The sequence below is a fragment of the Bombina bombina genome, chromosome 5 (assembly GCF_027579735.1).
Source record: "Bombina bombina isolate aBomBom1 chromosome 5, aBomBom1.pri, whole genome shotgun sequence".
NCBI classification, from domain to species: Eukaryota; Metazoa; Chordata; class Amphibia; order Anura; family Bombinatoridae; genus Bombina; species Bombina bombina.
The window spans coordinates 85,917,652-85,944,566 of record NC_069503.1 but is presented as its reverse complement, the minus strand read 5'-3'; the positions used below and the strand labels follow the sequence as shown (position 1 = coordinate 85,944,566).

Here is a 26,915-nt window from a genome sequence, read left to right as displayed (position 1 = left end):
CTGTCCATCCTTTGCTGTTGTGTTCTTGCACCTATCCAGAAAAATCCCTCCCACTCACATCGTAGAAAAGAGTCAACTAACCTACTGTTGATTGCTTAGAATTCTGTCTCTCTTACGCAACGGACCTACTCAGGATTCACTCTCCTCAGCAGCTGTTGCACCTGACACAGGATGCTCTGGCTCAAATGAACCGGCTGTGACGTCACACGCCACCGAACTTTCACTTGCTAACCGCAATCTTCCCTACAAGGCCTAACAGGCAACGGACCTCACCGACACCAACAAAATGTTCTAATCTAAAAGGACTTGAACCTCTCTTTACTTGGTAAATTCAACCCTATTCTCTTACCTTTCCTCTTACCGCAACTCGCATAGAAACTGAACTGGTCAATATAAATGTAACTGCTCCGCTACACTCCTCCAGTCTATAAACAGCCAAATTAGATATTACAAACAATTAGAAGAAGGATTCTCATCTATGCCTGAAACTTTAACTCGTTCCTGTGGCACTGAAAGATTTCCTCATATAGTTATATTAGCTGAAGAATTTGATACCTACTGATAGTTCTTGCCTATTTAAGGATGCGCCTTATAGTACTTCCATCAAAAACTATTCACAACTTGTTGTTTACGTTTATTGTCCTTGCACGATGCATCTGTTTAATTCATGGTTGCTAGCGTGCATATTCATATTGAAACCTATATTAATGCCAGACAGATATCTACTTTACATATTAAACAAACTGTTGCGCCCTTGTTATATATAGGGTACAAGATATCTGCCTTACTACATAAACATTAATTTTAGGCTGCAGTTGTGGTTCAACATTACTTTGCTTTTTGTTCTTTATTCTGCCTTTTAGGAAAAAGCAGAATAAAATCTGACATTAAGTTCTAAGCCATTAACAATGGACCCAGCAGCTGTTAATTTCCCATGTGGAAGCCTGACTCAGGGACTATAGATAATTTAACTAAAGGCCTGACTGCTTTACAGTTAGAAAATACCAGCCTAAAAAAAATACATTGATGAAAAAGGCTGACACCTAAAAGTAACCTTTAGTGCACAGGAGCCCCAACCATCCCTCCCTCAACATTTCTCGTGCCATAGGCATGAATTCAGAGAATTTAAGAATGTCGTTGTTATCTTTATTTTCAACTAAAACCTAAGACCTATACCACTGATAATCTGAGAGGTCTTACCACTATCTCCTACTTAAAGGAGAACCCCGAATTTGGGCGAAACATTTTTTTGAAATTAATGATCCAATCGTACACTCCCTTGACCAATTTTTCAAAGCTATGGGTTCAGCTCTATGACGACCCCTATAAACAATTATCAGCGGGAAACTGGCTATGCGCTCACGTCCGCCAATTTAACCTGTGGAAGAATATATAACCAGATTTTAAAAAATGGTCATCGACCACATGGTGGAATGTGTCTCTCCTTGCAAATCAATTTCGCCTAGGACTCTCAGATCCTTTAAAGGATGAGCTTGCCAGACAAACCCTACCTGACACTCTAGACCAACTAATTGGATTTAAGCATCACACTAGACAGAAGTTGGAGAGAAAGACGTTCTGAAAGACAACACTCAGACACCTCTATGAAGACCTCCCAAGCTAGTACACCACCCACTTCAGATAAAAACTCGACCAAGACCACTACTATCCCCATGGGGAACTCGGAGTTATCAAGTCCATTAACCCCTCAAGAAAAGCTGAGGCGCAGAGCTAACGTTCTCTGCATGTATTGGTGAGTTAACCATTCCATCAGAGATTGTACCCAACTTCTGCGTAAGAATGGTAAGCTACCAATGATACAAACTTGTTTGACAGCCAAACAAATGCGTACTATTCATGGTTCCCGTCCAATGTCTGTTGACAGTGGGAACACCCCCAAATAGAAACACAAGCAATACTTGACTCTGGGCTAGTCACAACTATATCGACCAACGACTTTTTCAAAGAATAAACTAACACCACTTGTTAAAAAGTTACACCCCAGTGCCTTCGGTTTTGGGTAGATGGTAACGAATATAAACTCAGGACCCATACTTTATATCACACCAATACCTTTGCGACTCACTACACAGACACTTCACACTGAATTTGTCTCTTTTGATGTCATTCCATCACCACATTTCCCTGTATTTAGGGTATTCAATGGCTAATGAAACATGATCCTGATATAATATCCTGGTCCTCAGCCACAGTACAGTTTAAATCCCAGTACTGTACAGATACCTGTTTTATATCAAGATAAGTTACTACTAACACACCCTGACTGCGTACCTAAAGAATATTGGTCCGACTCAGATGTCTTTGAAAAAAAAGAATCAGAAACTTTACCCCCACATAGGTCTATATAGTCTGATAGATCTGCTACCAGAGTAGATATTCCATATGTCATATCTTTCCACTCTCAGATCCTGAATTAAATCATCTTAAAACTTATCTAAAAGAAAACCTCCAGAAAGGTTGTATACGACCTTCCAACATCACCTGCAGAGCAGGTATATTCTTTGACCAACGAAAGACAATTCCCTCAGACCTATAATTGATTATAGGGAAAATAAACAAACGAACCATAAAGAATCGGTACCCTTTACCTCTAATGCCTCAACTCAAGACAGGTTAGAAGTGCAACCTACTACACAAAATTAGATCTTAGAGGTGCATAGAATCTGTACGGATAAAGTCAGGGCATGAATGGTTGACTGCTTTCAAACTCGATATGGTTTATATGAAGTAACAGTTAGTGCCATTTGGTCTATTAACGCTCCTGTCAACCTTCCATATTTGCATAATTATATGTTCAGGGATTGTGGTTAGACCTTTTTGGTGATTATATACTTAGATGACATACTTATCTACTCCTCCACTATGGAGGAACTCATAAAACACGTTAATCAGTTTTATCCCACTCAGGGAGAATTCTTTGTATGTTAAGTTAGAGAATGCATCTTCCACACTCAGACATATCAAGATTCTTGGGTTTTGAAATCGCCCCTGATGGTATCCATATGGAAAATAACAAGTCACTGCCATGATTAGATTGGCCACCTCCGTAAAAAACAAAGAGAGATTACAACGGTTCATGGGTTCACAAACGTCTACAGGAAGTTTATAAAGAACTTTGCGCAATTGACTAACCTCTTACTAATCTCACTAAATCTGTTGGACGATTTGTCGGAATGAAGATACACAACAAGGTTTTTGACTACTCTAAAAAACAGCCTTTACCTTCAGCGCACATCTTGAAGTATCCCAATCCTGAATTACAATATGTACTAGAGGTCGATGCTTTCCAATTAGGCACTTGGTGCAATTCTTTCTCAGAGATTAACTCCCATGGACCCACGTACATCCTGTTGCTTTCTACTCCAGAATTCTGAGTCCCCCTGAAATAAACTATCCCATAGGTGACAAGGATTGCTGGCAATCAAGGCTTCCGTAGAACACTGAGACATCTACTGGAGGGTGCAAAAATTCCGGTGCTGATTTATACTGACCACAAAAATCTAGAATATTTAAAGACCAATAGAACTTTTAGTGCCCGCCAAGTACGCTGGAAATCTATTTTTGTCCAGATTCAATTTTCTCATAACATACAGACCTGCACAAAAACGATAAAAAAGCTGATGCCCTTTCTCGACACCTAGAAAAATCCATCTACATCTCCGTGAGAACAACTCTCTCATACCAGCTGAGAAAATTTTAGCCCTGACGACGATCAAATCCAACACGTCATAAAGGAACGAAAAGCAGGACGACCGAAGACCCAAAACTGAGCTTTCCCTACTCCTGATGGTTTTTATATCATCAAGAACAAGTTTATGTACCTTCTATCTTCGTCAGAACGTGTGAGAGTTCTCTGCATTAGTAGGACATCCAGGAATAACTAAAACTCAAGAATTAGTAAAGAGGATACTTTGGTGGCCTAGCAATATCAACAGATGTGCAGAAATTTGTATAAGACTGTGCAAAACTTGCACTATCTCGAAAACACCTAAAACCTCCCCTACTGGGAACTCATTCCTTTACCAACTCCAAACCGTCCCTTGGACTGACATAGCTCTGACTTCATAGTTGATTTACCACTCTCCAGTAGAACAAACACAGTTCTAGTAGTGGTTGATCTTGTTAGTAAAATGGCCCATTGTCATACCATTCATAAATTGCCCACTTCGTCAGAAACTGTAACCCTACTGATAAGATCATGTCTTCAAGTTGCATGGTAACCCAATCAATCACTTCGGATAGAGAACTTAGTTCACCGCTAAGTTTTGTAAACAATTATGTCAGGCTCTAGGAATTTCTAGGAGGTTAAGTACTTCCTTCCATCCCCAAACGAATGGTCAAACGGAAAGAACAAACCAGTGGATAGAACAAGTATCTCAGATGTTTCGTAACTGCTAGACAAGATAATTGGGTGGATTTAGTTACCCGTTGCCGAGTTTGCATGTAACAACTCTTTCCACACTTCAACAAAAGCAACTCCATTTTTCATTAACTACGGTTTTCACCCCTCCTGTCATTGGACATTTCAACGTCAAGTCCTGTCCGGTAGTTAATGAAATGATAAACACGATCTCCACTCCCTTCGCTGTAACTGGAACGAAACCTACGATGGCAAAGGAACGATACAAAAGGTATTACGATAGAATGAGAACCCGTCGCCTAACTATCAGTTTGGAGATTACGTATGGCTGTCAACCGTAACTACGTTGCCAGTCCCCACTAAGAAATGTCTTCCACTTATATTGGACCCGTTGCCTATCCACCGAATTGGTGAACTCCAATGCTGTCTCACCCTTACTTCCAGCTTCCAGGAAAACGCACCCTTACGTTTCACATGTCTCCTTGAAGACTTATAGGACTCTTCGTGGGCCATAATGTCTCTGAGCGTACATCTACCTTCCATTCCGATACCTCAATCAAATATGAAGTACAGAAGATTTTGGACTCCCGGAGGTGCGGAACGATGTGACAGTACTTGGTTCACTGGAAGGGTTACCCCGATTCAGAAGACTCATGGGAGCCCTCTTTTAATCTTTCTGCTCCTCGACTCGTTGGCACAGTTCAACCGTCGACATCCGGACCGTCCTCGACCTGATCCCCGGAGTTGATCTTTGGAAGGGGGTTCTGTCATGAAAATATAGTAACCTAACTCTCTGTCCATCCTTTGCTGTTTGTGTCTTGCACCTATCCAGAAAATCCCTCCCTCTCACATCGTATAAAAGATCATACTAACCTACTGTTTGATTGCTTAGAATTCTGTCTCTCTTACGCAACGGACCTACTCAGGATTCACTCTCCTCAGCAGCTGTTGCACCTGACACAGGATCTCTGCTCAAACGAACCGGCTGTGACGTCACACGCCACCGGAACTTTCACTTGCTAACCGCAATCTTCCCTACAAGCGCTAACAGGCAACGGACCTCACCGGACACCAACAAAAGTTCTATCTAAAGGACTTGAACCTCTCTTTACTTGGTAAGATTCAACCCTATTCTCTTACCTGTTCCTCTTACCGCAACTCTGCATAGAAACTGAACTGTTCAATATAATGTAACTGCTCCGCTACACTCCTCCAGTCTATAATCAGCCAAATTAGAATTACAAACAATTAGGAAGAAGGATCTCATCTATGCCTGAAACATTAACTCTTTCCTTGCACTGAAAGATTTCCTCATATATTTATATTAGCTAAGAATTTGATACTGATATTTCTTGCCTATTTAAGGATTCGCCTTATATACTTCCATTCTATAACTATTCACAACTTGTTGTTTACGGTTTATTGTCTTGCACTATGCATCTTTTAATTCATGTTGCGTAGCTGCATATTCATATTTAAACCAATATTAATTGCCAGACAGATATCTACTTACATATTAAACAAACTGTTGCGCCCTTGTTATATATATGTACAAGATATCTGCCTTACTACATACACATTAATTTTAGGCTGCAGTTGTGGTTCAACATTACTTTCTTTTTGTTCTTTCTTCTGCCTTTTAGGAAAAGCAGAATAAAATCTGACAATCACATTCTCTATCTAAATCATGAAAGTTTATTTTGGACTACAGTGTCTACGTGCTAAGATTGCAAAACCAGATATTTTGGCTCCCAACTTAATGACTTGTAAAGAAGCGTCAGTGATAAAGGAATTAGCTAACTTTAGAGCCTTAACCCTATCCTGAATTTCCTCCAAAGGAGTTTCCACTTGAAAGGATTCGGACAGGGCATCAAACCAATAGGGTGCTGAACTGGTTACTGTGACAATGCACACCGCCGGTTGCCATCGTAACCCCTGATGAGTATACATTTTCTTTAAAAAGGCCTCCAGCTTTTTATCCATAGGATCTTTGAACGAGCAACTGTCCTCAATAGGAATTGTAGTTCTCTTTGCCAAAGTGGAAATCGCCCCTTACACCTTTGGAACCGTCTGCCACGACTCCTTAATGGAGTCAGCCACCGGAAACATTTTCTTAAAAACAGGAGAGGGGGAGAAAGGAATTCCTGGTCTCTCCCATTCCCGGGTAATAATTTCCGTAGCACGGTCTGGTACTGGAAACACCCCCCAGGGGAGGGGATATCAAAGTATCTATTTAAATTTACTAGATTTCTTAGGGTTGACAACGACAGGTGCATCTGAGTCATCCAAAGTAGCTAAAACCTCCTTTAGCAAAACATGCAGGTGTTCAAGCTTAAATCTGAAGGAAACCAGTTCAGCATCAGAAGAAGGAATTACACTATCCAAATCTGAGATTTCACCCTCAGAGACTACCGAAGTATCCTCCTCCTCTGACTTATGGGAGAGAGCAACTTGGTTAGCCTGTATAGGATCTGATACCTTACTATCTGATTCTCTAGACTTCCTCTTATGTTTACCCTGCAGCAAGGGAATGGCATCAAACACCTCAGATACCACTGTGGACACCTGAGCAGCAATATTTGCCTTCAAAAAGACTCTATCAAGAGTCTGCTAGGAACAACAGGGCACTGCCTGAGACAGTAATGATACCTGGGGTACTTGAGGAGGAGAATGTGGCATTGCCTGAAAAGAATCCACCTGAGAGAATGGTAGCTCAGTAACAAAGAGCCGGTCTTTATACATCAAGGTTCTTTCAATACAGGAACCACAATAAGGAAAAGGAGGTTCAACATGGGCACTCAAACAAATGTTGCACTCTGCTTCAGGCATAGACTCTAAGTCCATCTTCCAAAAGATGTAGATAAATGACAAAAAAATGAAAAACTTTTTTTTTTAGTACTGTCCCTTTAACTGGTAACGATAGAATAATGCACAGTAGAACGTCGGTTACAGGAACCACAACTAAACGGCAACAAAAACTCCCCCCTTTTAAGTTCAGCTCCATTTTAGCAGAAAAAAACTTAACCAGTTATAAAAACGTCTGGCCCCTCTACACCTCAGCATTAAGCTGGGGTGCCTACCTGCACCTTTACAAACAGAGAGAGACTGAATTTCAGGCAAAACACGCTATCCACTGCGTGTGCAACAAGGGAAGGGTGCAAAGTTACAGTGTGCTCTGAGAACAGAAGTAGCTCCACCCCTATGACGTAACAAAATGTATGATAAATGGACCGTAACCGAAAATAAATTCAAAATATTGACTGTGCCCCCTCCTTGAAAAAAGCATCTGATTCCAGAAGTATATAACCCTGGAGCCACCAACAAAAATAAATTAAAAAAGTGTTTATCACTTTATCTCTCATATACCGTAGCAGGGCCCTGCAACCTGTCTAATGTATCCTGAACTCAGGATAACTTACCCCCACAACGATGCAGAAAAGATACTCAATGCCAAGGTTTCTTATATTGTAAAAACATGGCACTTACCTGTAAGCTTACTTTGGCATTCTTATAGAGGTCAGCAACTAGACAGGAAAACATAGTGAGGCCCACCCCACAAGTTCCTGACTGCTTAAAAGCTAACACAGCCCTGCTAAAGAGACTAACGTGGAGTACAGCTGAACTCAGCATGATAGGGAAGATCAGAGCAAGCTGCTCTGGCTTCAAAATAAAACATTTGATAGAAGAACCTTATACAGGATACCTATAACTTCACCTCCCCCTTGCACTGAAGGCAAAGAGAATGACTGGGGGTTGTGGGAAGGGAAGTGATACTTAACAGCTTTGCTGTGGTGGTCTTTGCCTCCTTCTGCTGGCCAGGAGTGATATTCCCAACAGTAATTGATGATTCTGTGGACTCACCGTGTCTTAAGAAGAGAGAAGCTTTTATATACTTTCTAAACATGTGAAAGGTTTCTTCCCTTGTGAATCCTTTCATGTTTTCTGAGATTACTCTTTTCTGTAAAACCTTTTCTACACTCTGAACATGTGAAAGGTTTTTCTCCTGTATGAATCCTTTCATGGTTTTTCAGACTATCCATTCGTGGGAAACATTTTCCACACTCTGTACATGTGAACGGTTTTTCTCCTGTGTGAATCCTTTCATGAGTTTTCATATGAATCTTTTCTGTAAAACTTTTTCCACACTCTGCACATGTGAAAGGCTTTTCTCCTGTGTGAATCCTTTCATGAGTTTTCAGATCACTCTTTTGTGTAAAACTTTTTCCACACTCTGTACATGTGAAAGGCTTTTCTCCTGTGTGAATTCTTTCATGAGTTTTCAGACAATTTATTTGTATAAAACTTTTTCCACACTCTGTACATGTGAACGGCTTTTCCCCTGTGTGAATCCTTTCATGCTTTTTCAGATCACTCTTTTGTGTAAAACTTTTTCCACACTCTGTACATGTGAAAGGCTTTTCTCCGTGTGAATCATTTTATGCGTTTCAGAAATTTAATTTGTGTAAAACTTTTTCCACACTCTGTACATTGTGAACGGCTTTTCCCCTGTGTGAATCCTTTCATGGACTTTTCAGATGATTCATCTGTGTAAAACATTTGCCGCACTCAGTACATTTGTGTGGTTTCTCACCTGTGTGAATTTTGTAGTGTTCTAGTAGATGTGACTCCCATCTAAAGCTTTTCTCACATTCTGTAGATTTGAAAGGTTGCTCCTTTGTATGAAACATTTGGCTAGACTGTAGACTTTTACCTTCTTTAATATGTTTTGAAAACTCAGTAAATATGTGTGGTTTATCCTCTGGGATAATCATTTCACTAGATAAGTCATAAATGTCGTCCTCTTGTTTGATGACTAAATTACTCTCTGTACATAATGATTGCTGCCCAGTTCCTGCCAATTCACCATCTCCTTTAAATATCTGCTGTGATATCCCCAATGTTTGTGAATAGTCATTGGTGTCTAAGACTATTGGAGTTTGCGGTATCATTCTGATGCTTCCTGTAGTGAAGGATGGATATAAACTATTCATGTGTTTGTCTACATAAAAAGAAATGGAATAAAAGAAAAAGAAAAATGTTTATTCTTTATAATATAAAATTCATCTTAATTAAAAAACATTTTTTTATGCTCAAAAATGTCTTCTGTTTTGTATTTTTAAATGTATTTACCTGTAAATCACAAATTAAAAAAGCATGACAAAGAATGTAAACATTATTACATCATAGTAACCTAAATTACTGATTACTGATGAAAACATGTTATAGGGCTGCATTAAACAAGGTGCGTGTGGATAATGTTCTCAGCCAGGGAACAAGTACTCTGTATTCTGGGCAAGAGAGGTGGCATCCACCATCCTCCTTTAACATTGTACAAGCAACTGCACATAGAGTCCTGTCCGACTCATGCTCAACCAGTTGGGTGAGAACATGATGTTTTAATCATCACAGAGTAATCATCAGTGTGAGATGTTTTGAGAGGGTAAGAAGCAGTGACTTTATGATAATCTTTAGCTTTCGCCTGTGGTTGTTCTATTTTTATAAACAGTTAAGAACTTTATTAGTTTAATAATACTCACTGTAAAATTAAGCACACACATCAGTGATGCTTCTGGGGTGGGGAACTCTGTCCTTCCAATAACCACAATATTTTTTAGTTATTTGTTGATCTTAATAGATTTATACATAAATTATCTATACAAAGATATTTTTGTGATAACAAATTACTGAATACAGGTCATTTACCAGTGGTGTACAGATAATATGGTAGAGACACCTTAGTCTGATATAATATATTTTGAACCTGAAGATCTTATGTGAAGTTTTTTTTTATTATTATGTACATTCAAATCTAATGCCAAAATCAAATTTTAATTCCCCTGTTACGAGTTACAGTATTCAATTGTTCCAAAATTTAGTGTTAGAAGAATTTGGTAGACTGCTGGTGGGTGCAACCAAAAAATTAAATTTAAATGTTTTCGAATTAAAGGCACTATCTAGATTAGCTGCTAATAAGGAATTTGTAATAAGGCAAGCTGACAAGGGAGGTGGAGTAGTCTTGCAAGATCTAGGTGACTACCTGAAAGAAGCCAACAGGATTCTTTGGGACTTATTATAAGAAATTAACCTTTAATCCTACTCAAAAAGAGTCTAATTAATCTGGTTGATGTGGGTTTCTTAGAAGGTATACTCACTAAGAGAGAGACTTCTTGATACCCACCACACCAAATATTGCATACTACTACCACCTCCCTAAGATACATAAATCTATTACTGATCCCCAGGTAGACGCATCATATTGGGGATAGGGAGCCTTACATGTAATCTATCTGAATACGTAGATCAGTTCTTGAAGAAGTCGGTAGTGGCCCTACAGTCTTATATTAAAGACACACCAGATCTAATTGTTAAATTGTCAGCTATAAATAAATCAAAAAGAGTTATTGCGGCTCACATGTGATGTATCTTCTTTGTATTCAAATATATTACATAAATTAGGTTTGGGGGCCATCAATAATTTTCTTAAAAGAGACATATATTTTCCAAAGAAACAAAGACTTTTTTTTACTGGAAGCCATATCTTTTGTACATAAACACAATTATTTTGTGTTTCAGAAACATTTTTTTCCTCCAAATCAAGGGGGACGGCCATGGGGACCATATTTGCAAACTTATTTATGGGGTTATTTGATGAGAGATACATCTATGCATCATCTTATTTGGCGAATCTGGTCTTCTATGCGCCATTAGATCGATGACCTCCTTTTCATTTGGGAGGGGACCAAACAGACAGCTCTAGAGTTTGTGAGTTCATTGAATGCTAATGATATGGGTTTGAATTTTACTTCCAAAATCAGGCAAGATAATATTGATTTTCTAGATCTCATATTGGATTGGGATAGAGAAGGCAATATTCTCACTAAAAACTTTTTTAAATCAGTAGATACAAATAGATATCTCAATTATAATAGTAATCAATTGTTGTAGGATTTGCAGGAATTCTTCTAATTTGGATATCTATGATGAGCAGTCTAAAATTATATTAATTAATAGATTTTTGGAGAAACATTATCCCAAAGAACTTGTACATGAAAGCTATATCAAAGCAAGAAATAAAAACAGTCTGATTTCTATAAGATAAATTATTAGAGTTCTAAATCTGTCGAACATAAGGTTAAGCCACTTGATTCTAAGACAGAGGACTGTGAGAAAAGATGTCTAAGATTCATCACTCAATAAAATAATCATAAAGAGATTCAATCCAATTTGCAGAAAAAATAATGGTTGTAAGAATTTTCCTGATAAATTAATTTCTTTCATATTGGCAAGAGTCCATGAGCTAGTCACATATGGGATATACATTCCTACCAGGAGGGGCAAAGTTTCCCAAAACTCAAAATGCCTATAAATACACCTTCCTAAAATAGGAATAGTAGAGTACCCTTGGCAAGAGTAGAAATAGCCTTATCAACCTTAGGGACTTGTTCCCAAAACTCTAATTTAGCCACTGGCAAAGGGTACAACTTTTTAAACCTAGAAGAAGGAACAAAAGAAGCACCAGGCTTAGTCCATTCCTTAGCAATCACATCAGAAATAGCATCAGGAACAGGGAAAACCTCAGGAGTTTATAAACAGAGTTTAAACGTTTACTGGATTTGTTATCAAGAGGACCAGACTCTTCATTTATGCATCTAATTGCACACAATTAAAAATGTACATTACATAATAAATATCTAGATGGCATAACAGAGAATAACAGTAATTGTAACTGCTTATCGTATATGTCAAAATCTACAGAATACAATATGAAAATAAACCAATTAAATTCAAATAAAACTATTAATACATACACAGATATGTGCAAATAAAAATCATTAGGCAAAAATACAAATATATTACAGAGAAAAATCAATTGAACCCTGCCATATCTATATTTTCATTTGAGCCAAAAGGGACTAATGGTCTTGAGTTTCCAAATCCAAAAAGTTTCCCTTTGTCTTAGATGAATAAGTTTATTTCTCCCCCACTTGGGAGTAACAAGTTCAATGGGAAGGATCTTAAAGATATCTGAATGGCCATTATGGCAACAAATTCCATGCCTGGGAACACTGTTATTGGCAACTGCCTTTTTAAGGTTCCTAGAACGTTCCTAGAAAGTTCACCCCATCTTTTTTTCAGGGGTCCCTACATATTGAATGCCACATATGCATTCAAGCATGTAGATCACAAAAGAAGAATCACACGTAAAGTGTGATTTAATATCAAAAAGTTCTTTAGTTAAAAATTACCAAAAGATGTCCTATTCCCAGATGTATAACTATATAGACCACAATTATGTCTGTTGCATTTATAGAAACCTGGTTTGCCTTAGTAAGGGGCTGAATTTCTTATCTGTTTTGATGTTGCAATTTTTCCTCATTACAACCTTACTAGGTGCTAGTCTATTCTTCAATGTCGGTGCTCTTCTAAATGTGTAAATTGGATTGTCCCCTATAACTTTCCCCAATATTGAATCTCCCTGTAAAACAAACCAATATTTCTTTCATGTAATTGCCAAGAGTCCATGAGCTAGTGACGTATGGGATATACATTCCTATCAGGAGGGGCAAAGTTTCCCAAACCTCAAAAATGCCTATAAATTATACCTCCGACCACACCCACGACGAGTTTGTGCTTGATTTTTAGGTTTTCTTCTATGATAAGCGCTTCTAAGCATTCTGAAGCCCAATTCCTCTCAGAGGTACAGTGTTTGTCAGAGGGATTGAAGAGAGTATCACCTATTGATTTTTATGGTTTATCTCACAGAAAATATTTTTAAGGGTTCTATTTTATCGGTCGTAGGAATTCATCTCCTACCTCCCTTTTCAGATTGATGATATACTCATACCATTACCTCTGCTGATAGTTTTCAGTACTGGTTTGGCTATCTGCTATATGTGGATGGGTGTCTTTCGGCAAGTATGTATCATTATTTAAGACAATCTCATCTATGGTCGGCGCTTTTTGTATTTATATAAAGTTTTAAATATATGTATTTACTTATATTTGCCAAGAATCAGGTCTATGTATATTTCTCTTTGCAGTCTAGCAGTTTCAGTATGGGAATCATGTTTTAGGAAGTTTTTTTCTTACCTGGGGTATAGTCTTTTTTTCCAATTTGACTTGTTTTTCTTTTAATTTCGTCTGCAAATTTGGCTTGCAAGGGCAAAATGCTGTTATTTATTGCTTCATTCTTGGTGCAATAATTTTTTGGCGCGAATGTGCGTCTATGATGACGCAAGTTCGTCATTTTCCTGCGTCTTAGTTGACGCGAGGGTTGTTTGGCGCAAAGTTGTGTCCTGTTATGACGTGAGTTACGTCATTTCGGGATGTTTGTTGGCGCCAAAAAAAATGTAACTTCCTTTTGCGTGTGTCGTCATTTTTGGAGCCGAAAAAATTATTTTCTGTCTCAGAAGCTACTGTAGGAACCATGCTGCCCTGAACAAAGTGTTCTACCAAAGCTAAGTGTATCTGTTGTAAGCTAGCTGAGATATATCTCTTGCTGTAGTATGTAACAGTTGTCATGATAAGGCTTTTTTATGGCCGAAAATGTTTCTATTAGTACTAGTACAGTATCTGTTTTTTCTCTCAACATCTAATGTACATGATATCCCTGTTGCTATGAAAAAGATATATTGCTGATGCAATACAGAAGCTATGTCTGCTATCGCCTTCTAATAAACGTAAAAGGTCTTTTAAAACTTCTCATAAAACTGATGAATTTTTGTAATGACCGACAACATATTGAAATATCCACCTCTGATGATCCTACTTCAGACATTTGACATTGATAAATCAACTTATCTTTTTAAGATTGAGTGAGTATATTGTTCTTTGTTGAAAGAAGTGTTGGTTACTTTGATCTGTGTATGTATTAATAGTTTTATTTGAATGTAATTGATTTATTTTTTATTTTCATATTGGTATTCTGTAGAGTTTTGACATATACGATAAGCAGTTACAATTACTGTTATTCTCTTGTTATGCCTCTGGATATTTATTATGTAATGAACATTTTTAATTGTGTGCAATTAGATGTGGGATTTCTTCGATCCATTTATAATTGCACCCGTTATCCCAAGAGTCATGTGAGGGATCCTGATACATATAGGTTCTATTTTTAATTTGGCGATCTATCCTGTTGTACACGATTTGGCTTTTTTGCAATTCCAAATTCCCATATTATAATCTATTCATTGACACACTTTTTCTAGTCAGGTGTATTGATTTTATCCATCCTGGATTGGTCTATTTGGTCCAATCATATCCCTTCCAGTTTTCCTGACAACATGATGACGTATGGGACACCTCACGCATGTGCACTGGGTTGTACTAGACGCCGGTTTTAGTGTTTATAAGTTGTGTTGTTCACAGTTAAAGTATATGTGACAAAACAATCTCGCCAATGTACATTGGAGGGCCTGTTATGGAACATTCGTTGGGCTGGAGGTACATGGGCTTAAGGGATAACCCAGAGACTGCATGGAAATATGGAATTTTATATGCTGGATCACCCCATGTACTTTCATAACTCTGTCTTATGTCTATGTCACCCTGTATCCATAAATACAGGGATGGGGTACAGGGTGTGAGTGCCCCTTGTGGGAGCAATTGTGACTCTATAAAGCCAAGTGGGCATAAAAGACTTTATAGCTAATAAGAACTGTTCCTATATTCTGTAATAAGATGTATTCTATGTATGTGTTAAGATCTGATTGTGTCTCAGGAGTCTGTCTAGGTAAACTGATTGGGTTTTGTGTGATTATGTTAACTAGACTGCCCCAACATCAGATTGTCTGAGGTAAACGTTCTTCCCTAGTTAATTAACTTAATATGTTAATCTGTTTTACCTGTGAATAGACAATTCTTAGAGGTTTGATGCATTGTTCATATGGGTTTTGCTTTACTGTTTACAACCAATGCCCTCTGTAACCTGAGCCAGGGTTATATTCAACCCCCCCCCCCCCATCTGGGGGTCAGACCTGCATAAATACGAGGCATAGCCTTTAATAAATGTCATTCTGTTTTTTAAACCTGAAAACTGGCTGGGTTGTGAATTGCTGATTCCCTATGCAGGACATTGATTCCCTGGTGTTAACCCTTGGTATCCTGTTAGGTACCGTAACAATTGGTGGCAAGCGACGGAATGAACCTTATCGCCCAGAAGAGCACTACACAAGCCAGTAACCTCAGGAAGAGGGGGATTATTACAATACTGACTAAGATGGAAAAGAGGAAAAGTAAATTTTGCAGCTTTTAAAAACTTCCTGGAAACAGAAGGAGAGATTGATGGGTACCTTGCGGATTTTGAGAGGCAATGTGCACTACACAAGGTACCCGCAGAGGACTGGGTCACGATATTATCTGGAAAATTATCCGGCCAGGCCAGAGAGGCTTTTCGGGCCATTCCAGATGAGGAAGTCAGGGATTATAATACTGTAAAAGAGGCTCTGCTCTCCAGGTATGCGGTTACACCGGAGGCATACCGGAGGCGGTTCAGAGACACTGTTAAAGTAGCTGGAGATTCCTACCTTGAGTGGGCATGTAAGGTGCACCGCACAGCAGCTCACTGGATAGCGGGGTGCCAAGCCATATCTGGGGAAGAGGTGCTGCAGCTATTCCTGTTGGAACATTGCTTCGACAAGTTACCCGCAGGAGTTCGAGAGTGGGTTCGGGACCGTAAACCCTCCACCCTGTAGGAAGCGGCTCGCTTGGCAGATGAGTATACGGATGCCCGCAAACTGGACACTGCTACCACTAAGCCCCCCTGCTAGAGTGGAGTACAGGACCCCCAGTCACCCCAGCAGCTGCCAGTTACCAAACCCCGGCGCCGCTATACCACACGGCCTCCGGCCACGAACTACCCTCAGAGAGCCCTGTTCAATTTGCGGGGTGCTACTCACACCTATTCGTGTGCTTTAGATGTAAGCAACTAGGGCACAAAAGACCAGAGCTGTCCCCTAAACGCAGCGAACCAAGCGCAGTCCTGGAGAAGACCCGCCGGCGGAATCCCACGTAATCCTCAGCCTGCGGCCCGCTACGTAGAGGCGCAAGAATGCTGGAGCATCCTACATGAGGTAGACCTTGTGCAAGCTGCCCACCGGAATAACCGGCAACTGGTTAAAGTGAATGGGAAGAAGGTCAGTGGTCTACGGGATACTGGTGCTACCATGACCTTTCTTCAAAAGAACTTGGTGTCTGAGAAACAGTACACTGGAGACACTGTGGCTGTGAGGGTAGCAGGGGGCGATGTGTTCAGCCTACCTGTTGCCAGGGTACATTTGGATTGGGGAGTGGGCGCTAGACCTGTGAATGTGGGGGTCAAGAAGGACTTACCTGCTGATGTTCTTCTTGGAAATGACTTGGCCCCCCTTGTTTCTGCCTACGCTCCTATGGGTCCCGCTGATGTTAACTCTGTGACTACCCGTGCCCAGATCCGTGCAGCAGAGACTGACCCACCTGCTGCTAAGCCCCAGGACGCTGAGCTCAGTAAATCTCTATCCGCTATTGATACGTGGAAGTCCCGTTACAATGCGCTGATGAAGGAGAAGAGGAGCGCAGAGGAAAAAGCACGTTTAGAACGTGAATCTCTGCTAGACAAGCTGCACCGACAGACTGCAGAAAACACCAGCTTGAGAGTGGGACATGAAACCTTAAAGACAAACTTAGCGACACTTGAGGAGAAGCTGACGCTGGCTCATTGTGAGGTGCAGCAACTCAAGGGCACCCTATGTCAGTATGAAGGGATTGTGGATACCTATAAAGAGCAGGTACAGAAAACTCGTAAAGAAGCTGATGGGATTTTGAAGGACTGTTTGGCCCTGGTCTGGGCACTGAGGAATTTGAACCCTTGTTTCTATGGACAGGAATTCTCTCTCATAACGGGAATACAGATGGATTGTCCCAGCAAACTGACATGCCTACCAGGCGCTCTGGTGGTATATGGCACAGTATATACCCTGGACAGCTGAGCATGACAAACCAGAGGGAGAGGAGTTTGATGGTCCTGTCCCCCAGCAGCAGAGGAATATACAGGGAATTGGGAGCCCAGACTCCATTCCCCAGCGGCAGGCTGAGTTACAAGGGGTAGGGACAGTTGGTCCTGTCCCCCAGCAACACGGCTGTTTAGCCAAAGGGGAGACGATTGGTCTCCCCCTCCAGCAGCACAGCTATGTATCCAAAGGGGAGACAGTAGGTCTCCCCCTCCAGCAACCAGGCTCCCACCAGGCTACTTCCATGGTAGTGCTGGCACCCGGGCAGAGTACAGCTGGTCTCTGCCCACCTCGCAACCCACCAATTCAGCGTACCAGTCCCCCACACAGCTGTGGTGAGGCACCTGGACATGGACAAGTTTTCCCCGTACTCAGGTGTAGTAACCATTTATTGTGGGTGGGCTGTACTACTAATTGTGTTTTATGGGTGGGTTGCTGGACTAACCAGGGCACTGACCGGCAGGAGGTCAGATACCCTGTTAGTCTGTTTGGAAAAGGGGAGAGATGTGACAAAACCAATCTCGCCACTGTACATTGGAGGGCCTGTTATGGAACATTCTTTGGGCTGGAGGTACATGGGCTTAAGGATACCCAGAGACTGCATGGAAATATGGAATTTTATATGCTGGACACCCCATGTACTTTCATAACTCTGTCTTATGTCTATGTCACCCTGTATCCATAAATACAGGATGGGTACAGGGTGTGAGTGCCCCTTGTGGGAGCAATTGTGACTCTATAAGCCAAGTGGGCATAAAAGACTTTATAGCTAATAAGAACTGTTCCTATATTCTGTAATAAGATGTATTCTATGTATGTTTAAGATCTGATTGTGTCTCAGGAGTCTGTCTAGGTAAACTGATTGGGTTTTGTGTGATTATGTTAACTAGACTGCCCAACATCAGATTGTCTGAGTACTTAATATGTTAATCTGTTTTACCTGTGAATAGACAATTCTTAGAGGTTTGATGCATTGTTCATATGTTTGCTTTACTGTTTAACCAATGCCCTCTGTAACCTGAAGCCAGGGTTATATTCAACCCCCCATCTGGGGGTCAGACCTGCATAAATACTAGGCATAGCCTTTAATAAATGTCATTCTGTTTTAAACCTGAAAACTGGCTGGGTTGTGAATTGCTGATTCCCTATGCAGGACATTGTTCCCTGGTGTTAACCCTTGGTATCCTGTTGGTACCGTAACAGCATACACCTAAAGAAACGGTCACTGGCGACCGAGAAACGCGTTGTAATACATTGTTTTTATTAAAGCTTATTTTATATACCACGACTTGTATATGTAAGCTGATTTTATATACCACGACTTGCACTAAGATTCTATAATCACTTTTCGTTTTCATTTTAAATAAGTGATTTACGAGGAACCAGGAACACGTTTAGCTGCTATTTTCATTATAGCAGCTTCTCATAGTAGCAGCTTCCAGGGAGGTGCTCAACTGCCGGAACGAGTTGGCTGAGAGGATAGCTAGCTGGGCGGCTTTATAAAGTTCCAGAAGGCATTTGTTGCACTTCTTAAGTGCCTGATATTTTGTGAGTATGATGATGTTTTCTGCGTATGTGTTCCTTGGATCGCATTGATTTGCACTATTGTGGTGCCGCCTTCTTTTTTCATCATTTATCGTTCTGAGTACTGAACCAGGTCTGGGGTGAGGTTAGCAGTTGTTGGACATGATCTGTCTAAAAGGACAGAAGAGGAGTAGTATTTTTTACCCTCCCCTCAGTCCAATGGAGTTTGCTCCATCTTTATAACTGTCACTGACACAAATGTTCTTAAAGATGCAGATATAAATATAACAGTTTAGATTTGTTTAATCAGTGATCTATGCTATTTCCCCAGTAATTAAAGTCAGCATAATATCTTTTTTACTCACCTAACACATATGAGTTCATGCTGATAACAGGCTCCAATGTCTGTGCTCAGGAAGAAGGTTCCCTTATTCACTCCAGTTACATCAATACCTGATATCTCTCAGTGCTCTGGCCGTGTCTATAAAAAAGAATATTAAATGATTTAAAGAGATAAGAAAATATAATTTATGTAAAAACTTACCTGATAAATTCATGTCTTTCATATTGGCAAGATTCCATGAGCTAGTAACGTATGGGTTATACATTCCTATCAGGAGGGGGCAAAGTATCCCAAACCTCAAATGCCTATAAATACACTTCCCACCACACCCACAACTCAGTTTAACGGATAGCCAAGTAGTGAGGTGATAACAAAAAGGAGTAAAAAACCATACAAAAAGAGGAACTGGAAATATAATTGTGCTTTTATACAACAACAAAAACATAACCACCATAAAAATGGTGGGCCTCATGGACTCTTGCCAATAAAAAAAGAAATGAATTTATCAGGTAAGTTCTTACATTAATTATGTTTTCTCTCATGTAATTGGCAAGAGTCCATGAGCTAGTGATGTATGGGATAGAAAATACCCAAGATGTGGAAGTCCACAGAAGAGTTACTAGAGAGGGAGGAATAAAATACCAGCTATTTGCACTGAGAAATTAAATCCACACAATAATTAAGTTTTTCTTAAAAAAAAAAAAAAATCAAAATCAGTAGAATCAAACAGACAGCTGCCTGAATAACATTTCTACCAAAGACTGCTTCAGAAGAAGCAAAATACATAAAAATTGTAAAAACAATAAAAATATGCAAAGAAGACCAAATTACGGATTTGCAAATTTGATCAACCAAAGCTTCATTCTGAAAAAGCCCAAGAAATGGTGACTGAACTTAGTAGAATGAGCTGTAAATCTCTGAGGAAGAGCCTGCCCTGCCTCCAAATAAGCCTTGAGAAACAAAAGCTTTAATGAGGATGCCAAAGAAATGGCAGAGACTTTCTAACCTTCTCTGGAACCAGAAAAACAAATAGACTAGAAGTCTTCTGAAATCCTAGTAATCTCAATATAGACTTATAAAGTTCTTACCACATCCAAAGGATGTAAAGAACTCTCAAAGAATTCTTTAGGATTAGGACACAAAGAAGGAACAACAATTTCTCTAGTAATGTTGTTCAAATTCACAACCTTAGGAAAAAAAGAAGTCCACAAAACAACTTATCTAGATGAAATAATCAGATAAGGAGACACACAAGAGAGAGCTGATAAATCAGAAACTCTTGTAGCAGTAGAGATAGTCAAAACAAACAACACTTTCCAAGAAAGTAGATAATCTTCAAAGAAAATATAGGCTCAAAAGAAAGAGCCTGCAAAATATTTAAACCAAATAAGACTCCAAAAAGGAGAAATTAATAAATGAACAGGCTTGATGCCAACCAAAGCCTGAACAAAAAAGTTAATATCAGGAAGTTTAAACAATCTTTCTAGGAAATAAAACAGAAAGAACAGAGATTTGTCCATTCAAAAAATTTACAGACAAACTTATCCAAATCATCCTGAAAAAAATGTAAAATCCTAGGAATTCTAAAAGAATGCCAAGATAATTTATGAGAAGAACACCATAAAATATAGGTTTACCAAACCTGATAATACATGTTCCTTGAAACAGACTTATAAGCCTGCAACATAGTGATAAAAACTGAGTCAGAGAAACCTCTATGACTAAACACTAATCAATTTCTATACCATCAAATTAGTAATTTGAGATCCTGATGGAAAAATAACCCCTAAAACCAGAGGGCTGGCCAAAGAGAAAGCGACTAAGGATGGCAACTGGACAGCCGAACAAGACCCATATACCAAACCTGTGAGGCCATGCTGATGCTATCAGAAACACATGAGACTGTTCCAATATGATCTTGGAAATCACCCTTGGAAGAAAGAACCAGAGGCGGAAAGATGTAGTCAGGTTGCAAAACCAAGATACTGCCATGCAACCACCATTTCTGCCCGAGGATCCCTGGACTTGAAAAGGTACTTGGGAAATTGAGAAAACACATCTGTATAGAGAAACCATTCTCCCGGATGTACCAACCAATTCACAAACAGCACCTTCTTCCTGTGATATTTGTTGCCAGTGGAACAGAGGAGACTGCTTTTTCTCTCAAATATCAAAGTATAAAAATCCACAGCACCAAAACTTATGAAGAAATCTTAGAATTCTTGTCTCAGGTACAAACATATGCGATGTTTCAGAGCCATTCCATTAATCATGCATCTCTCTACTGGATGTAAAGACTGATGGCTTAGATAATCCACCTCCCAAACGTCTAACCCCAAGATAAAAATCGTAGAAATTAGACAGGAGATGAATTCCATCTGCGAGTCCCTATTTGATGATGACTGACATATGCCACGGTAGTGATATTGTCCATTTGAAAGCAAAAATGAAAAGTTCTCTCCTAAAAGAGGCCAAGCCTGAAAGAGCTCTGAAAATGAGTTCTAAAATATCGATTGGAAACCTCGCCTCTTGAAGTTTCCAAACCCCTTGTGCTGTCAGAGACCCTCAGACAGCTCCCCAACCTGTAAGACTTGCATCCATTAAGAATACAGTCCAGGAAGGACAAACAAAAGGAGGACCCCTGAATAAAACAATGATAATCTAATCACCAAAACAGAGAAAGTTGAGTGTTTAGGATTTAAGAATATCAACTGTGATATCTGAAAACAATCCCTGCACCATTGATTCAGTATGCAAAGCAAAAAAAGAGGTCTCATAAAAAACGAGCAAAGGGAACCATGCCCGATGCTGCAGTTATGAGACCTAAAACTTCCACGCATATAACCACTGAAAGGAATGTTCTAGACTGTAAGTTAGACAGGCTAACGCCAATTACAGTTGACTTTTGTCCGATAAAGACATGAACACAGAATCCATCTAGAAACCCAAAAGGAGGTGACCCTTGTCTGAGGAATCACAAAACTCTTAGGTAAATTAAATCCTCTAACCATGTCTTGAAACAAAACTAGTTGATTCAAGAGAGATTCCAATAAAAGAAAAAGATTAAGCTAATACCAAGATACCATCCAAATAAGGGAGCAACACAATACCCTACTGTCTTATTACAGAAAGAAGGGCACCCAGAACCTTTGAAAAGATTCATAAAGCTGTCGCTAAACCAAACGTAAAAGCGACAAATTGGTAAGGCTTATCTAAAAAGAGAATCTCAGAAACCACAAGTGGTCTGAATTAAATAAAATATGAGGATAAACATCCTGTAAAATGGAGTGGACATGAAATGACCATGCTGAACAAAAAAGGCATAATAGTCCTTATAATCGCCAACTTGAAAGTTGAGAGACTATCAAAAAAATATAAGTCTTCAGATCCAAGATTGGACTGAATAAACCATTCTTCTTTGGGACAAAGAATAGAATTGTATAGAAACCCAATTCCTGTTACTGCTAAAGAACTGGTAAAATCACTCCTGAAAAAAAAAAATCACAGAGTGTACTGAGAAAGAAGGAATCTTCCCATAGAAGGTCTCAATCTAAAAATCTATTCACACCCTAAGAATAATATAGATTTTGGTTCAGCAACAATGATCAGTCCAGCAGTTTAAGGGACAGTCTACCATAGAATTGTTATTGTTTTAAAAGATAGATAATCCATTTATTTCCCATTCCCCAGTTTTGCACAACCAACACTGATATATTAATACACTTTTTACCTCTGTGATTACCGTGTATCTAAGAACCTTCTTCCAGCCCCCTGATCACATGACTGTGACTGTTTATTATCTATTGTCTTGCAGTTAGCATTGTGTTGGGCTAAATCTTAAATAACTCCCTATGCCTGTACACAGTGTTATCTATATGGCCCACATGTACTTTGTCACTTTGTGTTGAAAAGGTGTTTAAAAAACCTGTGATAAGAGGCAGCCCACAAGGGTTTAGAAATTGGCATACGAGTCTGCCTAGGTTTAGTGTAAACTAAGAATACTAAGAGAAAAAAAAGCAAATTTGATTATAAAAGTAAATTGGAAAGTTGATTAAAATTACATGTCCTATCTGAATAATGAAAGTTTAATTTTGACTAGACTGTCCCTTTAAGGCAGGTAGAGTAGTCAGCAAACAGGCAAGTTCAGCAACAATGATCAGTCCAGCAGTTTAAGGGTTAAGGCAGGTAGAGTAGTCAGCAAACAGGCAGGTTCTGCAACAATGATCAGTCCAGCAGTTTAAGGGTTAAGGCAGGTAGAGTAGTCAGCAAACAGGCAGGTTCAGCAACAATGGTATTTAGGTACATAGAACGATCTGTCACACCCAGGAGCATACAGAGTAACACCTATACTTGGGCAGTGACAGATCGTTAGTGCAGGATTTAAATAGGCGCAGGATTCCTGTCAGTGAGCTCCTACCAGCATCAGGAGCGTGCGGCGCTGACGTCATCGCTGCACGCATCCAGAGCCGACACTGCCCCTGGAAGGAGCAAGAGGAAGTTAAAAAAAGACTGAACCACAGGTAAGAAAAAAGTTTAAATAAACTTCCCAAACATGATTCCTATACTGAAACGAAAATATACATAGACCTGACTCATGGCAAATATAAGTAAAATACATATGTTTAAAACTTTATATTAATACATAAAGCATCAAACCATAGCTGAGAATGTCTTAAATAATGATACATACTTACTGAAAGACACCCATCCACATATAGCAGATAGCCAAGTACTGAAAACTATCAGCAGAGGTAATAGTATATAAGAGTATATCGTCAATCTGAAAAGGGAGGTCGGAGATGAATCCCTATGACCAATAATAGAGAACCCTTGAAAAGATTTCCCATGAGAGAAACCATAAAATCAATAGGCGATACTCTCTTCACATCCCTCTGACAAACACTGTACTCTGAGAGGAATTGGGCTTCAGAATGCTTAGAAGCGCTTCTCATAGAAGAAATCATAAAACTCAAGCACAAACTTACTTCACCACCTCCATAGGAGGCCAAGTTTGTAAAACTGAATTGTGGGTGTGGTGAGGGTGTATTTATAGGCATTTTGAGGTTTGGGAAACTTTACCCCTCCTGGTAGAATTTTATATCCCATACGTCACTAGCTCATGGACTCTTGCCAATTAAATGAAAGAAATAATGGTTCTTATTAACTGTACGTATGGTATAATTAAAGGCACACATAACAATTCATGTGATAAACATCAACTGATTAGGGTATTACATATGTGTTGTTGATTTATCACAAACATTTAGTACAGTTAGCTCTGTGGGTGTTACAATTGTCCCTTACATATGAATTTTCCCAGATCTATACAACATAATGGTAGAAAATCTATTTAAAGGGCCAGTAAATACAGTAGATTTGCATAATCAACACATAAATAATAACAAGACAATGCAATAGCACTTAGTATGAAATTCATATGAGCAGTAGATTTTTTTAAACAAATTTCAGTTATGTCTATTTCCACTCCCCCTGTACCATGTGACAGCCATCAGCCAATCACAAATGCATATATGTATAGTCTGAATTCTTGCACATGCTCAGTAGGAGCTGGTGACTCATAATGTGTGAATATAAGAGACTGTGTACAATTTTTAATGGAAGTAAATTGAAAAGTTGTTAAAAATTGCATGCCCTATCTGAATCATGAGAGTTTAATTTGACCTGAGTGTCCCTTTAATTTGGGTCATATCAGAACTAATATATTATAATCTTTGTTTTCTATCATTTATATGAAACAATATTTTCACCAGAAAGAAATGTTAAATATCAGTTGTTTAAATATAAGTTAAATTGGATACTGCAGTATTGGTATTGTACTTCCTACTAATTCTCACTGTCAGACATTTTGTCATGTGCTCCACCCCCAGTCCTTTAACTTCTCTTGGTCAATACTGAGTTGTCTTAAATCACACTGCAAGGGGATGTGAGAGAGATAGGCACTAAAATGTTAATTTCAATTGTTATCTTGGATAGAGTTAAAGGACCAGTCAATACAGTAGATTTGCATAATCAACAAATGCAAGATAACAAGACAATGCAATAACACTTAGTCTGAACTGCAAATGAGTAGTAGATTTTTTTTAAATAAATTGCAAAGTTATGTCTATTTCCACTCCCTCTGTATCATGTGACAACCATCAGCCAATCACAAATGCGTATACGTATATGCTGTGAACTCTTGCACATGCTCAGTAGGATCTGGTGACTCAAAAAGTGTAAATATTAAAAGACTGTGCACATTTTGTTAATGGAAGTAAATTGGAAAGTTGTTTAAAATTGGATGCTGTATCTGAATCATGAAGTTTTATTTTGACTTGAGTGTCCCTTTAAGAAAAGAAAGAGTTTTTTGTTTACATAGAGTGATAATATAATGAGATATTTTCTTTTGGCAAATTCAGTCCATTTAAAGGGACCATAAAATATAGAATTACAAAACCACAGATACATAATAAAAATACAATGCAATAAACTTACTATGATTTTTAAAAGAGCAATAGATTGTTTTCTGATAAATGTAGTTCTGCACCTGTACCATGTGACAGCTATCAGCCAATAACAGACTCATATTTTTATATAACGTGAACTCCTGCATATGCTAAGTAGGAGCCGGAGCCTCAGGTCATTTAAAGGCTGTGTACAATTTAATAATGAAAATAAATTACAAACAGCAAACAGTTATTTTACATAAAAACTAAAGTTAAAGGTGAAATGTCCCATACACTTTATACTATTTTATACACCGGTAAAACAAGTCATTAGAAACACATTAAAGGGACAGCAAAGTCCCAATTACACTTTTATTATTCAAATTTAAACAACTTTCCAATTTCCTTCTATTATCAAATCTGCTTTATTATTTTGAAAACCTTTGTGACAAAGCATATAATGCCCTATGGTGCGCTAGCTGCTGATTAGTGGTCACACATACAAGCCTCTTGCCATTGGCTCACCTTATGTGCTCAGATAGCTCTCAGTAGTGAATTGCAGCTGCTTCAATAAAGGTTATCTAGAGAATAAAGCAAATATAATAAAAGTCAGTTGGAAAGTTGTTGAAAGTATATGTTCTATTTAAATGATGAAAAATATTTGGGGTTTCTTGTTATTTTAAGCAAAAACCAAATTTACAGGACACTGTCCCTTTAAGTCTGTGATCATGTGACACAAACAGCAGCAGCTGAAGGTGCAGAATACACTCACTAAGGTCTTTACTAACAACAAGAATCAGTCACAGATCAGTGGGATAAACGTTCTGATGATAAACAGGTGCAGCTAATAGAAATAAGAAATGTATTATAAAATAACCTCATTAGAAATAAAATAACAAATTATGATTTACCAGATAATTTCCTTTCCTTCGATACAGGGAGAGTCCACAGCTGCATTCATCACTTGTGTACCTGGCCACCAGGAAAAGGCAAAGACACCCTGGCCAAAGGCTTAAATACCTCCCCCCCACTTCCCTCATCCCCCAGTCATTCTGCTGAGGGAACAAGGAAACAGTAGGAGAAATAGCAGGGTGAAAAAGGTGCCAGACGAAAACAAAATAAATTTAGGGCCGCCCATCAGAGAACACGGGCGGGAGCTGTGGACTCTCCCTGTATCAAAGGAAAGGAAATTATCTGTTAAGTTTTCTTTCTTAATACAGGGAGCGTCCACA

General features: G+C 39.0%; 2 protein-coding genes across 2 annotated transcripts in view; both read right to left on the bottom strand.

Moving 5' to 3' along the window:
• Positions 1 to 8,733, bottom strand: part of LOC128661340 (gastrula zinc finger protein XlCGF49.1-like) — a gene marked incomplete at its 5' end in the record, with an annotated part of 63,357 nt that extends 54,624 nt beyond the window's left edge. The window contains 3 exons of the mRNA XM_053715603.1: positions 7,031 to 7,225; positions 8,243 to 8,247; positions 8,334 to 8,733. Of these exons, the coding sequence (XP_053571578.1) occupies positions 7,031 to 7,225; positions 8,243 to 8,247; positions 8,334 to 8,733 (600 nt within the window). The remainder of the gene's footprint in view (positions 1 to 7,030; positions 7,226 to 8,242; positions 8,248 to 8,333) is intronic.
• A 161-nt stretch (positions 8,734 to 8,894) lies between these two features.
• LOC128659227 (zinc finger protein 471-like) lies at positions 8,895 to 26,264 on the bottom strand. The gene is made up of 3 exons (XM_053712906.1): positions 26,209 to 26,264; positions 19,260 to 19,375; positions 8,895 to 9,380 (listed from the first exon to the last, which is right to left on the bottom strand). Exons 2-3 carry the CDS (start codon positions 19,276 to 19,278, stop codon positions 8,902 to 8,904), a joined length of 498 nt encoding a protein of 165 aa, XP_053568881.1. The 5' UTR covers positions 19,279 to 19,375; positions 26,209 to 26,264; the 3' UTR covers positions 8,895 to 8,901.
• Positions 26,265 to 26,915: the final 651 nt, after the last annotated feature.